At 44.7% G+C, this 15125-nt stretch overlaps 1 protein-coding gene across 1 annotated transcript; it reads right to left on the bottom strand.

Annotated features, from left to right (window-relative positions):
• Positions 1-5616: 5616 nt before the first annotated feature.
• RIT1 (Ras like without CAAX 1) lies at positions 5617-11739 on the bottom strand (the record flags this gene model as incomplete). Its single annotated transcript, XM_060269397.1, is given in 4 exon segments — positions 5617-8857; positions 9962-10153; positions 10642-10715; positions 11683-11739. Coding segments are annotated over 4 exon segments (557 nt in total), but the record flags the coding sequence as incomplete, so codon positions are not given.
• Positions 11740-15125: the final 3386 nt, after the last annotated feature.

Genomic DNA, 15125 nt, shown 5'->3' with positions numbered 1-15125 from the left:
AGCCTAAATCACCTCTCCTTCCTCCAGCTGTAAAGAGAGAGAAAAATGAAGTTGTTGTCAAGGAAATGTGCTCAGGGTTAAAATAGATTTAGGCTTCGTGAAGAGATCCATTACTCCTCAGGAATAATGGGGAAATAAAGAGGGTCAGATAACGGTAGGGTTTTGGGTTTGTTTGTTTTTATTAAAAATGTATTGACAGCTGCCTCACTATAATATCTCCCAAATGTGGGTCATTTTCGGTTGGGATTTTGTTTGTTTTTTCTTTTCACCTCGTGTCTATTGTAAAATTAAAAAGAAAAAGAAAAAAAATAACTTGAACCGTTGTACAACTGCATAATGCTGTAATGCTAACCTAACAAATATGTAATGCTACCTGTAATGTCAAAATTGTTTTAACGCACATTGAGCGTTCAAATAAAGATGGAGTCACTTTAACTTTACTTGCCGATCGCAAAGTAATTATTTTGAGGTTGCTGGAGCCCCACACTTTCATCAACAGAGGGTCCCACTGCTCGGCGGTAGAGCGCTTGCCTTGCGCACATTACCGGTTCAGTCCCCAACATCTCCTGTTGAAAGGATCCCACATGGCAGAGAGGAAGTGAGGGCAAGGAGGGGGAAGAACGTGGCTGAAGTTCTCAAGAGAGCTACTACTGCCCATTAAAGCAGACGTGACTGGGATAGACTGAGTAGAAGTTCCCTTCCTGTTTGCAGAAGACTCGGTTGGGTCTGCAACGAAGTGTGGCTACGCAGCAGGCTCCTGTTTAGGGCCGCTGTCCTGTCTCCTGCCCAACACATGCAGACAGAGGCTCTTGTGATCCCTCTTCACAGGGAGCTCTGGAAATTGCAGCTGTGAGGGGAACAATTCTCAGCACCCTTAAGAACGTAAAGAATGTTTAGAAAAGCCTGCTGCATCAGGATGATGGTCGACCTAATCCACCATCCTGTTCTCAGTGGCCAATCACATGCCTGCATGAAACCAGCAAGCAGGATCAGAGCACAGGAGCCCTCTCCTCAACAACCGGTGGTTTCCAGCAACTGGCATTCAGAGTTGGTTGGTATCCATCTATAGCCCTCTCCACAAATTTGCCTAATCCTCTTTTAAAGCCATCCAAGTTGGCGGCCATCACTGCCTCCTGTGGCAGGAAGTTCCATAGTTTTAACTACATGCTGCACGAAGGAGGACTTCCTTTTATCGCCCCTTAACAAACTACAGCTCCCAGAATTCTTCAGGAGACATCCTGTTTAAAATAGCACCGCAGTGTTTTAGATCAGGGGTCAGCAAACTTTTCAGCAAGGGGGCGGTCCACTGTCCCTCAGACCTTGTGGGGGGCCATGCTATATTTTGAAGAAAAAAATAATGAACCAATTCCTATGCCCCACAAATAGCCCAGATGCATTTTAAATAAAAAGGGCACATTCTACTCATGTAAAAACACGCTGATTCTCGGACCATCCACAGGCCGGATTTAGTATTCAGCCCCCGGGCCTTAGTTTGCCAACCCATGCTTTAGATGTATGGTTCAAATGTGGCACTAATGGTCTCAAGGTAAAGGAGGGTAGATTTCAGCAGACTATTAGGCAAATCCTGTTAACAGGAATAACAGCTCAATAATGGAACCTACGTATTACCTGGAAGGGTGATGGCTCGTCCCCCCCTCAGTGATCTTCAAGCAGCTCTGGATTTCCTGCGTCCAGCAGGGGTGTGGACTAGTTAGGTCTGCAAGCCCCCCTCAAAACACACACACACACTTTCATTCTATGAGAGCATGCTGGGGCAGACCCTCTCATGCAACACCCATTTTATGGTTCAGAAACACACCAGAAGGTAACATCCTTCTGGACCATCTAGAGGGGTTGGGAGCTGGGGGCACCGTTATACAGTGGTTCCGCTCCTTCCTCCTGGGCAGTGTTCAGAAAGTGGTGGTGGGGGATGAGTGTTCAGACCCCTGGGCTCTCACTTGTGGGGTGCCTCAGGGTTCCGTCCTCTCCCCCATGCTTTTTAACATCTACATGCAGCCGCTGGGAGAGATCATCAGGGGGTTTGGGCTGGGTGTTCATCAGTATGCAGATGATACCCAGCTCTACCTCTCTTTCAAATCAGAACCAGTGAAGGCAGTGAAGGTCCTGTGTGAGTGCCTGGAGGCGGTTGGAGGGTGGATGGTGGCTAACAGATTGAGGTTGAATCCTGACAAGACAGAAGTACTGTTTGTGGGGCACAGCAGGCGGGCAGGTGTGGAGGATTCCCTGGTTCTGAATGGGGTAACTGTGCCCCTGAAGGACCAGGTGCGCAGCCTGGGAGTCATTTTGGACTCACTGCTGTCCATGGAGGCGCAGGTCAATTCTGTGTCCAGGGCAGCTGTCTATCAGGCTCCATCTAGTACGCAGGCTGAGACCCTACCTGCCTGCAGACTGTCTCGCCAGAGTGGTGCATGCTCTAGTTATCTCCCGCTTGGACTACTGCAATGCACTCTACGTGGGGCTACCTTTGAAGGTGACTCGGAAACTACAACTAATCCAGAATGCGGCTAGACTGGTGACTGGGAGCGGCCGCCGAGACCACATAACACCGGTCTTGAAAGATCTACATTGGCTCCCAGTGCGTTTCCAAGCACAATTCAAAGTGTTGGTGCTGACCTTTAAAGCCCTAAATGGCCTTGGTCCAGTATACCTGAAGGAGCGTCTCCACCTCCATCATTCTGTCCGGACACTGAGGTCCAGCACCGAGGGCCTTCTGGCGGTTCCCTCGTTGCGAGAAGCCAAGTTGCAGGGAACTAGGCAGAGGGCCTTCTCGGTGGTGGCACCTGTCCTGTGGAACACCCTCCCAACAGATGTCAAAGAGGAAAACAACTACCAGACTTTTAGAAGACATCTGAAGGCAGCCCTGTTCAGGGAGGCTTTTAATGTTTAATAGATTATTGTGTTTTATTTTTCTGTTGTAAGCTACCCAGAGTGGCTGGGGAAACCCAGCCAGATGGGCGGGGTATAAATTATTATTATTATTATTATTATTATTATTATTATTATTATTATTATTATTAATCTATGGAGGCACTTTTAAAAGGGGAGGGGGACGTTCAAAAATGGGGGGAACCATCTGCACTTTTGAGGCAGTAGAAGCAGTGCTCTTTTCTAAAAAAATGTTTAGGGGTACTCTCATTTTCCTACTCATATTGAAGTACTGCCCCCCTCAATGAGGCCAAACTTAAGATTCATAAAATGTTTAGGGGTATGCATACCCCTGCGTCCCCACAGGAAAAAAAGCACAGGGCACAAGCCATTCTACCACTGCATTCTGTTGCACAAGCTAGCTCATCATTTAGGGGCAAGAATGGGGTCGTACATTCTGGCTACAAACCAGGCGCAAAAATGGTATGCATAATGTCTAATTGGAAGTCAAAACAATAGTGTGTTTGCTCACTGCCTGCTCAAGATTTCTGCTCCTTTTTTGTTGTTTCTCTCCCTCCTAGCGGAATTTGCATGGTTTTTTTTAAAGTCAATGAACCCTTTTGCCATTCACCTCAAGGGGAAGCCATCTAGCGGTTCAGCTCCAGTTGTCACATGCAGCTGTGCATCCCGAGTGCACACTCACGCACACAAAACACACACAAACATCGGCTGCGCAGCCTCACTGGGAAGGCATTACCTCATCCATTTTCAGTTCTATTTGTCTGCTGTGACAAGGGGCATCAAACTCCCTCAAGGGAAGGAACACAGATTCCCTTCTCTCTCCTCCCTCCCCTTGTTGGCGAAATGAATAGGAAACTATTTTCAAACCCAGCAGGAGGAAAAGACTAGTAAGATGCCTAACATGGGAAAAAGCCATTTCTTTGACATTTGCTGTGTTCAATTCAATTCTTCCAATTAAAAAGAAATGAAGTTTTAATGGATGTGTTTGCTTTTTAAAATTATTATGGGTTTGCCCATCACTGCGAAATCAAATTGATACAGGTCAAAATGTAAAGTCCTTGTCACATTCAGAGCCACCCTCCCCAAGATCTCTAGACAAGATCCAGTTCATTGCCTACAGAACATTGCAGCAGGGGGAATGTGAACAAGCTCCTAAAATGTGTAATCCGTAACAGAAAACAGAGCCTTTGGGTTGTATCTGACACTAGTCCAACTCAGGCTCATTGAGATCAATATACATGGGTAATTTAGGTCCATTAATTTCAATGGGTTTACTCTGAGTGGAAATTACTTGGATACAGCCCATTCTTTCGAAATGCTCTGCCTCTTGGATCGAGGCACACAGGGAGAAATAAAACTGGGAGCAGAAGTTTCAAAGGTGATTCAAACAAACCTTTTAGATGAAGAGATACAGAGTGTGTTCTTTCAGATCTGGTCTGAGGCACAAAAGGATTCCATCAGTGGATTCGGTAAGCAAGAGGGTCAGGATGCACTGCTATGTTTTAGTATAAAAGTCAATCTTTTGCTTCCCTTCAGGGATTTCAAGACACCCAAGACACAGCAGTTTGGGTGTCCTGAATATATGATCAACCAGCAGAGAGATGCATTCTGAGAAATAAAAAATATGCTTAAAGTCAAGACCAAAGGCCCTGCTTATCTAATCACCAGCACCTCACAATTTTGGAATGTTCATTTTGTGCACACAAGGGTGGCAAATGAGTGAAGATTCTCAAGCATTATACCATTTAAACCCTAAAATGCAATCATATACATCAGAAGTGAGGAACTTTTTTAAAAAAGTTATAGGCAAGGCCAGAGCAACCAATGTAAATTGTAACCTCTTGTACAGCAAGTTAGATTGGCTTACACATCCCTTCTCTATCTTCCATCCAGACAAGCAAGAGCTGTATGATAAGAGTTCAAGGAAACATTGCAGCCAGGCAAAAAAACCCAGGGTGTGATGCAAGGCTACTGAGGGGCATGGCCTGATCATTCCAAGGGCAAAACAGAGACGCCTGGAAGGTAGCCTCTGGGTCCGAAGTTTCCCAACCCTGCTGTACAAGTCTACTCAAAAGTAAGTCCCATTGTGTTTAACAGAGATTACTCCCACGTGGTGGGTACAGGATTGCAGCCTTGGTGGATCTTAAACAGGGATCCCCAAACTACGGCCCCCGGGCCGGATGCGGCCCAACTGCCCTCCCAATCCGGCCCACGACGACCCCCGCCGCCCGCTGCTGCCGCCCGCTCTGAGGGCGCGCGGTGCGGCGATGATCTTCAAAATCGGCAAAAAATCGCCGAAAATCCTTTGTGCGCATGCGTATGGGCCTCTCCCGACCCAGAAGAGGTCATTTCCGATGCACTTCCGGGTCGGGGGAGGCCCATACGCATGCGCACAAGCAATTTTCTTCCGACCGTGTGCGTGTGCGCACGGGCGCGCACTCCCCTGCCCTCCGGCCCGCTGCGCGCGCACTCCCCTGCCCTCCGGCCCGCTGCGCGCGCACTCCCCTGCCCTCCGGCCCGAAGCCCGGTAAGTCTGGGGACCCCTGATCTTAAATCTCAAATTTGTTGCTGTTGATTTTGAATAAATTTCCTTAATAATAAGCCCAACTTACACTTTATAGCATACATTTCCCATCCTGTCTGCACCATTTATTTCCAGGCACCAACAAGAGAGTTCTTTGTTATTCATTTTTTAAAAAAGCAAGGCAGTGACTAAAAACAAAAACAAATTCTTTATAGTGCCAAATACAATTCTCAGCTTGTAGGTACAAAAGTGAATGTGGAACATAAAAATCATGAATTGTGTCCCCCCCAAAGGTGCTTATTATTCAGATGTCATTATAAGGAAAATGGGGAGCAGGCACATTCACAAGTTAGCACAAAATGTAGCAATGAATTCTGAAAAACCACAAATTTAAGGCACAAAGTTTTTCACTCTCCCCAAAAGGCAAGTCTCTTAGCTCCATTTGTTCTTAATTTTGCTTCCTACAGTAAACTGCAGGTTTTGAATTATAACAACCTCATTTCAAGTCACTTTGACTTGAATATTAAAGAGAACATGAAAATTAAAGTGGTCCTTTAAGAAAATCTGTGATTTATCCACCATGTGCCAAAAGAATCTGATTCAACACTAAACAAAATTTATTAAATTATAGGTGTGATCTGTTTCTAAATTAGTAGGTATGGAAAGTATCCAGAATTGATCATTAAGTTAATTTACTAATACAAATACACCATATATTGTTATACTCAATAAAATACATTTGAAATCTTCCTTGCTAAATGGAATGTGTGACTCCACCTGCCCCCAAAAACACACACCCAATTGCTCAGTATTCACAATGCAAATACGATTTATATATTAAAAATACTACAACTGGTACAACTTGGTAATTCAAGAGCAATACAAAATATACTTCAAGAACCCAAGAAGTGCCTCTATTTTATTATTGCTTGATTAATTTCCTAAAAAGTAACAGAAAGATGTTAACTCTTTCTCCCGTCATTCTCTGACCAGGGAGATCAAGCAAAGAAACTTGGCAGGAGGATTGAGAAAAGGCTGATGTATCCAGCTGGCTAATTGTATCATCTGCCCCCCCCCTTTAAAATATTTTGCAAAATGATCACATTTGTAGTATAGTAACTGAAACCCAGGGATACAAATTCAGGTTTGATGCCAGCTAAAAGAGGACCTATTTTGTGACTTCCTGAAGGCACTTGGGAATTTAATTCAAGATGGATTTGCTTATTCTTGACACTTGAATGATATGAGTATTAGATATTGGCTTGGTGGTTTTTAAAAACCATTTGTCAAAAACCAGGTAATGTTTAAACTCTCCAAGGCATGCGGCTCTTCTGGTGTATGAAAAAAAAATGCAAGGAAGTGGCAAGAAATTGTGTGGCTCTCCCCATAGGGTTTGCTACATTTTCAAGTACAGACTTGAGTCCTGAAAAACCCCCTCTGTGCTCCTTCCAAAGTGTTCCCCCTGCACCAAAATCACAGTACGAAATCTTTCACTTTACGATCAGCACCAATACAACTCTGTGCGCATACAACACTTTCCTAGTAGGATGTCAACACTGAGGTATGATCCATTGACCCAGATGGTTTAGATTACAACTAAGGCCTGAGATACAAGCATGTGTTAGCTGCCTTATACCGAATCAGACCATCCCTTTATCTAGGCCAGAATTGTCCACTCTTGAGTAGCAATGGCTCTCCAGGTTCCCAGCATAAGGATATAAAAAAAGCCTGCTGGATCAGGTCAGTGGCCCAGCTAGTCCAGCATCATGTTCTCACAGTGGTCAACCAGATGCCTCTAAGAAGATCACAAGCAGGACCTGGGAGTGACGGCACTCTCCTCTCCTGTGTTTTCCAGCAACCGTATTCTGAAGCACACTACTACCATCAGTGGTAGTAGAGGGGGTCTTTCCCAGCCTTGCTACCAAATATCCTCTTTGAACTAGACTGACCTTGGATTTTTCACAGCGAAAGCAGTTGCTGTGTCCACCCACCCGATTGCGCCATGGGTCAGCTTCCAACCAACAGTCCGTCGACAATCACCCTTTCACAAGAGCCACTTGACACCACCACTCTCCGACTTCCCAGTAACAACCACTAGGCCCATTTCAACTCCTTCCTGCATCACCGTTCTATTTTTCACTGGTCACAAATCACCACCACCCCTCAGAAGGAGACAGGGAAACTTGCTAACAAGAAAGCTCTCGCCTGCAGTTTCCTATGAATTTCAGAGACTGGAACGAGAATCCCAGAAAAGTGATGCAAGTTTATCTGCAGTTAATACTGCACAATCCAGTACTCCCCACTCCACATGGAAGGGGGGGAAAACGGTAACATTTCCTACAAAATCTAAAAGAATATGGCACTGGGAAAAGTTTTTAAAAGAGGGATTACCAATGCATCTGGAGTGTCAATTATTACAGAAACAGTCAAAATTGCACATGCTAAGAAACTTGTGCAACAGTCGTGCATACTTGAAGGACTCTTGGCGTCTCCCGTGCTTTGAAGTTTTCAACAACTATGCTGACAGACACTGATCTGCTCATCCCCACCACAGAGGAATCAAGTTAGTGGGAAAATACACAAGGATAAAGATTTGGCACAAATCTTGTAGCATTCCTCCCCCATGCTTGAAGCAACCAATTGTAGCAAACCTGCTACACAAGTGGCCCACAAATCCCAACAAATCAACTGCATCAAATTCGTGTACATTTTGCTATCTTTCTAGGGGAAAAAAGTAGCTTATGCAACAAGGCTTCTGAACTATAACCCTCTGAAATGCTGTTGAGACACCAACATCCACATCCAGAAGGTATCCTAATGTTGGCAACTGTTTAAAATATCAGACCAACTGGCACAAGCCAACCTTGCAAGGCACAAAATACATGCGGGCAGACTAGTTGGCTATGCATTTTGCACTTATTTGCAAAACTGATTTATGGACATCTGGATCAATTGTTACTTTTCTTTGCCAAGTCTTCTCCAGGAAGAAACAGATTAAACAAACTTTCAAAGCACGCAATGTAGCGTGACACTGTTGATGGCAGGGCAGAATCACTCCATCCAATTTTGAACACAAAAAAGTATCTCGATTGGCACGGTCAGCAGAAACAAGCACAAAGCTCCAAAAGGCTGCTTGCCTGCTTTGGTTCTCCTGCAAGCCACACAGTTATTTGGCTGACAGACATATTTGATTCATGTCACAGAATTCTTCTTCTTCTTCCGGAAGGGAGATTTCAACCTTTTCCATACACTCGTCCGAGGCCTGGATTTCTTCCCCAGCGCCATGACTGCTTCTTTCTCCTTCCTCCGGATTTCTCGAACCAGAGTGTGAAACACATCATCAATATAGTAGCGAAAGGCAGCTGAAGTTTCAAAGAAAGGGCAGCCAAACTCGCGTGCCAAGGCTGACCCTTCTTCCTTGGAGACCTTGCAACAAGAAAAGCACATGGTCAGCAACAGGAGAGGCAGCCATTTCTTTTAACCAAGCCCACGTTTGCTTTTTACAGACTCCTTCACACAGCCTGAAAATTCCTGGAATACTGCCCTTTCGTGCTTCACTCTCTGTACTCATCGTCAACATCCATCTTTTGCTATATATTTCTGACATTCCTGCTTTATGCTGAGGCTCTTCCTGATCTTTCAAACATTTGAAAGGAAATGCCATGCTTTCATGTTAGATTTTATGGGGGTTTTTTACAGTAGGACTCATGCAGCTCTCAGAAAGCACTGGATTTTGGCGCAATTAAACATTATTGGGAATATATAGCTATACAAGTTCTCTTTTCTCCCCTCTACCAATCTCAACATGGTCACTGTCTGTTCTTGGTGGCATTCCTAGCATCTGAACTTCTGCCACATTCTTCAAAGTATGTGAATGTCCATTTCCCAATAACTAAGATTATAAAGGAAGGGAGGAAGGAAGGCTTTATGTGCAATTTTCTTGGGCACTCCACTTTATAGTAAGTCTCAACAAAGTAGCAAGCTACATATCACATTCTATTACATGTACTTTTTAATTTTACTTTAGCACACTTCTTCCATACCTGATGTGTGGCACGGCTTTTTTGTTTTCCGCATCTTTTAATGCTCACCTGGCATGTGCATTTTCTGCTCTGCTTTCTTACTTACACATTTGGTATCTGCATGCATTTCCCCCAATCTTATTTCAATCCAATTGTTCCTAATGTTTGTTTTTCAACATGGCCCCTGCCTCTTGCAGCATCCTACTTACTCAGCAGCAAGAACAAGGGGGAAGGAGACCAAGACAGCATATCTTAAGTTATCCCTGGGGCTTGTGGGAATGCAACTACCACATCTATTTGAAAACAAAATTGTGAGAGCTAAGTGCCCTGAAAGACTGGCTAGAAATTATTTAACAAACAACCTCACCTTCTAGGGAAGGCTATTTGCCTCCCTCTTGATATGAGCAAATCCAAAGATTCAGTTCAATTCCTATCATCCTCTGTTTGCAAATCACCAACATACAAGAAAAGGAACTGAGCAAAGAATTAATTCTGAAGAATTCTTTACCTGCCTGAGACGAGCTAGATCAGACTTGTTCCCCACGAGAACCACGGGAGTCTCATCTGTACGCCGAACACGGTAGATAAGCTGCTTGAACTCGCGCACTTCATGGAAGCTTCGGCGGTCTGTGATTGAGTAACAGATAATGAACCCTTCGCCTGCCCTCATGTATTGGTCCCTCATGGCGGTAAATTCTGCCTAGGAAGTAAAACAACAAGAGAGTATATTCCAGCTCCAGGATTTTTATAGAATACCATAAGCCTCTATCACCATCTGAAGTCCTTATGTAAACAGGCCTATGTAACTGTTTTACCTTTTTGGACCAGCCAGTCGCTATAATCATTTTGCATTGGGTTATGGTGTTTTATTGTATGCACTGTTGTAAATAATTTTATAAATGCATGCCCAGGGTTACAGTGGATTGGGCAAACTAGCTTCTGTCCTGTGCCTACAACACAGGTACTATAAAATGAATGTTCACTGCAGTGCAAGGGTAAAGTAGTATGTCTTCAGTATATGAAAATACATATACAACAAGATGCTAGATGGCACTCTCAGCCACCCATGTGGGGATAATACTGACCCACCAGAGAGGATTGTTTTAAGGAGCACAGTAAGGTAAATGCATGTAAACTGCTTTGAATGAGTAAAAGCAAAATATAAAATGTACAGTGGTTATTATATACCTGGCCTGCTGTGTCTAAGATGTCCAGATTAGCAGGTTCATCATCAATCCTTATTCGCATTTTGTAAGCATCCTCTAGAGAAAGAGAAAGACATACAAACAACATTCAGTACAGTCTAGCCATCAATGTCTTCATGAGCAAAGGACAATTCTTCAGACATGTTCACAACAGAGACCCATAGTTACTGCTTAAGTGATTGTTGCACTCATGGTTTGCCTCAAATGTTAGTGTGCTTTTTTATTATTAAAAAAAACAACTCTCACAAACATGTTGTGTGTTTTTTGGCCAGTTGATACAGGCACTGATGTGAATGATTGACAATACCTGGGAACTTCCACCTGTGGCTCACAAGTACCTCTTGAAAAAATATTTAATATTTTAATAGTTACGATGAAATTCTGCTTTCAATTACACACCCACAACTTTGCAGTGTACCATTTGGGCCCACAGCCCATTTACCAGCTAGTGGGCTGCCCTTGCTGCCTTCAGTATAGGAATGCCCAGAGCTCCTCCACGTTGGGAGAGTAAACCGCTGAAGCAGAGAGCCTCCTGTACTCATGGAAGTTCCTCACATGTTTCAGAGCCCTGGCCTTTGTAAAGCAGAAGGACCCAAGTTCAACTCTCAACTTCTCCACTTAAAAGATTGGTCTCGGGTACCAGAGTGCTGTGGCCAATGGCCTATGGAAGTTTCATGCTCCCAGCATCATTATTTTTTGGGGGGAGGGGGGATGGAAACCACCACGAGACCTGCAGGCATAGGGTGTCATATAAATCAATCAATCAAACAAACAAATAAAAGGAAAGGGAGGGGAAACGACTTAACATTTCTACCAATCAAAGCTAGCACTGTATCACTGACAGGTGACTATCATTAATATTGTCTGGAAAAAATGGTTCAGAAATTAAAAGACACTTTTAATCTCAATACTAGCAAGGTGTCCCTATTTTGCAGGTTGGGGGTTCCTACCGGCCCCTGATTTCTTTTTCTTTTTTCATCCAGCACATCACTGGTGGGAAGAGGAAGCAGAAGAACACACTCACCAATGGTGGGGTCATGGTCTTCTGGGAAACGATGACTAATGAACTGCATGGTCATGGCTGAAAGGAAGGCAAAAACATATTAAAACTGAACAAAAGGCAGAAATGGTTATCATCACAAGATATAACAGGTGCTACTGGGATAACCCTGTACACAAAGCCTCGAGTTTCTTTGAAAAAGGACAGGCCACAAATGTGACCAGACCTGCCGTTTTAAATATAACTTGCCATGGTTTTTTAAGGGGATAAACATTACAATAGCTCCCAATCCATTTCTAGGCGTAATTCAAAAGGCTGGCCTTGACCTTTAAAGCTCTACCTTATGACTTAGGAGTATGCAAATGCTGTAAGAAAAATACATTATAAAAATAATCTCATCAGGGGCCTTGGAGAGGCGCTCCCAGTTAGGAGCAAACAGTATTGCGCAAAATGCACCAATAATCTGACTGCGTAATGCATCTTCATGTTTGTTTGGGGAAAATATTTTCCTGCTTACAGAAAACACTTCAAGGTTGCTTTCAAAAACTAACAAATACCGCCAAAATAAAGCAAGCTCTAGGATGAAAGTCTGTGAGCCAACCTTGTTTCCTTTTAAATTTGTCTAGCAGAGCGTAGTGTCCTTAAACAGATTTATAGATAATAGCAGTAATAACATAAAACAGAAGTAGTAGATAAAAACCCATTGAATCATTGCAGCTACTTTCATATTACATGCTAAAGAGCATGAGAATATTTGTCCCCTCATCTTGTGGCAGGGAGTCCCACATGAGAATCACTCCAGTCATAATAGACAAGAGGGAAGTTGCCCTTTACAGGATTGAAGTGGGGAAAACTCCTCATCCGTGTGGAGGCATGGAGGCCTCAGGGTACGCTGCAACATCAAAAATTGCTTTGAAAGAGGATAAGACAAATTCGTAAAGGCCAAAGCTGTCAATAGCTTCTAGCCAGGATGGTTATGTTCTTCCTGTTGCCACTTGAGAGGCAAAAAGCCTCTGAATTCCAGTTGCTGGGAACCACCAACAGGCAGAGTGGCTTCTGTACTTCCTGCTTATGGGCTTCCTACCGTGTTTCTCCTAAAATAAGACGTGCCTCTAAAATAAGCCATGGCACGATTTTCGAAAGGAAAAAAAAAAAGACATCCCCCAAAAAGAAGACGTGTTGGGGTATTGTCTCTCCCAGGTCCCGCTGGGTCTCGCTGAGTCGCTCCGCAGCGCTTTGCCCCACAGCGAGCCCTTCAAGGCGCCGCCGCCACTGCTGTTGGCCACCAGGTGCTGCTGCGGATGCGACGTCGGCTCCTCCTTCCGCTGGCCGCCGCTCATTGTCCTTTTCGGCCGCCGCCGCCTCCCTCCCTCCCCGCCGGGCCGCTGCTGGGTCGGGGCTCGAGCGGGAGCCGGCAAAGACAGGCGCGCCGCCGCCTCCCTCCCCCCCCCCGCTGGGCCGCTGCTGGGTCGGGGCTCGAGCGGGAGCCGGCAAAGACAGCAGCGCGCGCCTGTCTTTGCCGGCTCCCACTCGAGCCCCGACCCAGCAGCGGCCCGGCGGGGAGGGAGGGAGGCGACGGCGGCGCGCCTGTCATTGCCGGCTCCCGCTCGAGCCCCGACCCAGCAGCGGCCCGGCGGGGAGGGAGGGAGGCGGCGGCGGCCGAAAAGGACAATGAGCGGCGGCCAGCGGAAGGAGGAGCCGACGTCGCATCCGCAGCAGCACCTGGTGGCCAACAGCAGTGGCGGCGGCGCCTTGAAGGGCTCGCTGTGGGGCAAAGCGCTGCGGAGTGTTCCGCCTGGGAGGACGTTGGCTGCGGCAGCGGCGGGCCGAGCCTCCCAGGGTAGTAGCTTTAAAAAAAAAGACATCCCCTGAAAATAAGCCATGTTGTGTTTTTTTGGCAGAAAAATAAATATAAGACGTGTCTTATTTTAGGAGAAACACGGTAGTGCCATCTGACTGGCGGCCACTGTGAGAACAAGGTGCTAGACTAGATGGGCCACTGATGCTTGATCCAGCAGAAGAAAAATTCAGACGGGGGACTTCCCAATTCATAGGCTGCAAACCTATATTCAGTTTCCTGAAAATAGTTTCCTGAATATGGGTTTGCAACCTAAGAGAATTGAGTAAGTGAATTCAACGGAAAGTTCCACCGAACTCAATGAACTTACTTCTGAATAGACATACATACAGAATAACTGCACTGATGAAACTATGTTGGTTCAGGTCCCTGCTTCACACTCCTTGTTGATTTGACTGTAAGGAACCTAACACAGCCACCCCTCTAAAACTACATTAATTTTGGTAATCACATTATAAATAACATTTTAAAAGCTAATAAAAACAGTACAGCAACCTTGCTATCAGATTACACATTTGTTGCCCACTTAAAAAAAAGTCTCAAAGCAATTTAACAAGGTAACATACCAGTTAAGAACGAAACCAGAATACAACACTGTATAAAAATACCCAAGATCCGGTAACATAATAAACCTGTTAGGGTTTTAGTCTTGTTTTAAATGTACGTACCAAAAAATTTTTATTTGTTGTTGTTTTAACTGTTTTATGTGTAAATCGCCTTGAGAAGTGGTTTAGAAGGATTCTTTCTTCTTTATTCATTTCCCACCCTTGATGTTGTAATCTCAGGGTGTGTTACAACATTAAACACAGTATTTAACAACAGCTTAACAAATTGATCACAACAAGAATAAGGGTGAGCCCTACCCACACCACCAACAAAGGAGCAAGCATCACCATCAGCGGGCGACTTCTGTGCCAGCTTCTAAACTTTTCAGTGCCGCCAGGCCTATGAAGAGAGCACATCCTTCCACAGTGGTATGCTGGTGTCCGTTTTCAGTTTATATTCTTGCTTCTAACTTTTAATGATTTTACGATTTGGTTTTACACTTTTGATATCGCTGTATAAACCGCTGTGATAGGATGCAGCGGTATATATAAATGACTTCATGAATAAATCAATACATGCCTGAGCAAGTAAATAAATAAATAAGAAAGGGAAAAATGAGGCTAGCCAGTTACCAAAGACCTTAGTGGGCAAGGGAGTATTGGGCCCGGGGCCTAAGTAAGCAGCGAATGTATGTTTCGTCCCCATATCGTGAGGCAGGGAGTTCCGAAGGTGCCCCTTCCTCCTATAGTTCTAGTTGCAGGTAGGTAGCCATGTTGGTCTGACGTAGTCGAAACAAAATAAAAATAATTATTTCCAGTGGCACCTTAAGAGACCAACTAAGTTTGTCACTGGTATGAGCTTTCGTGTGCATGCACACTTCTTCAGATACAATGAAACATAAGTCACCAGACCCTTATATATAGTGAAACTTCTGTTTCAGTGTATCTGAAGAAGTGTGCATGCACACGAAAGCTCATACCAATGACAAACTTAGTTGGTCTCTAAGGTGCTACAGGAAGGATTTTTTTTTATTTTCCTTCTTCCTATTTCCACCTCTTCCCAA

The sequence above is a fragment of the Zootoca vivipara genome, chromosome 17 (assembly GCF_963506605.1).
Source record: "Zootoca vivipara chromosome 17, rZooViv1.1, whole genome shotgun sequence".
Lineage (NCBI taxonomy): Eukaryota > Metazoa > Chordata > Lepidosauria > Squamata > Lacertidae > Zootoca > Zootoca vivipara.
The sequence above is the reverse complement of the archived record's forward strand: the minus strand, read 5'-3'. Positions and strand labels throughout refer to the sequence as shown.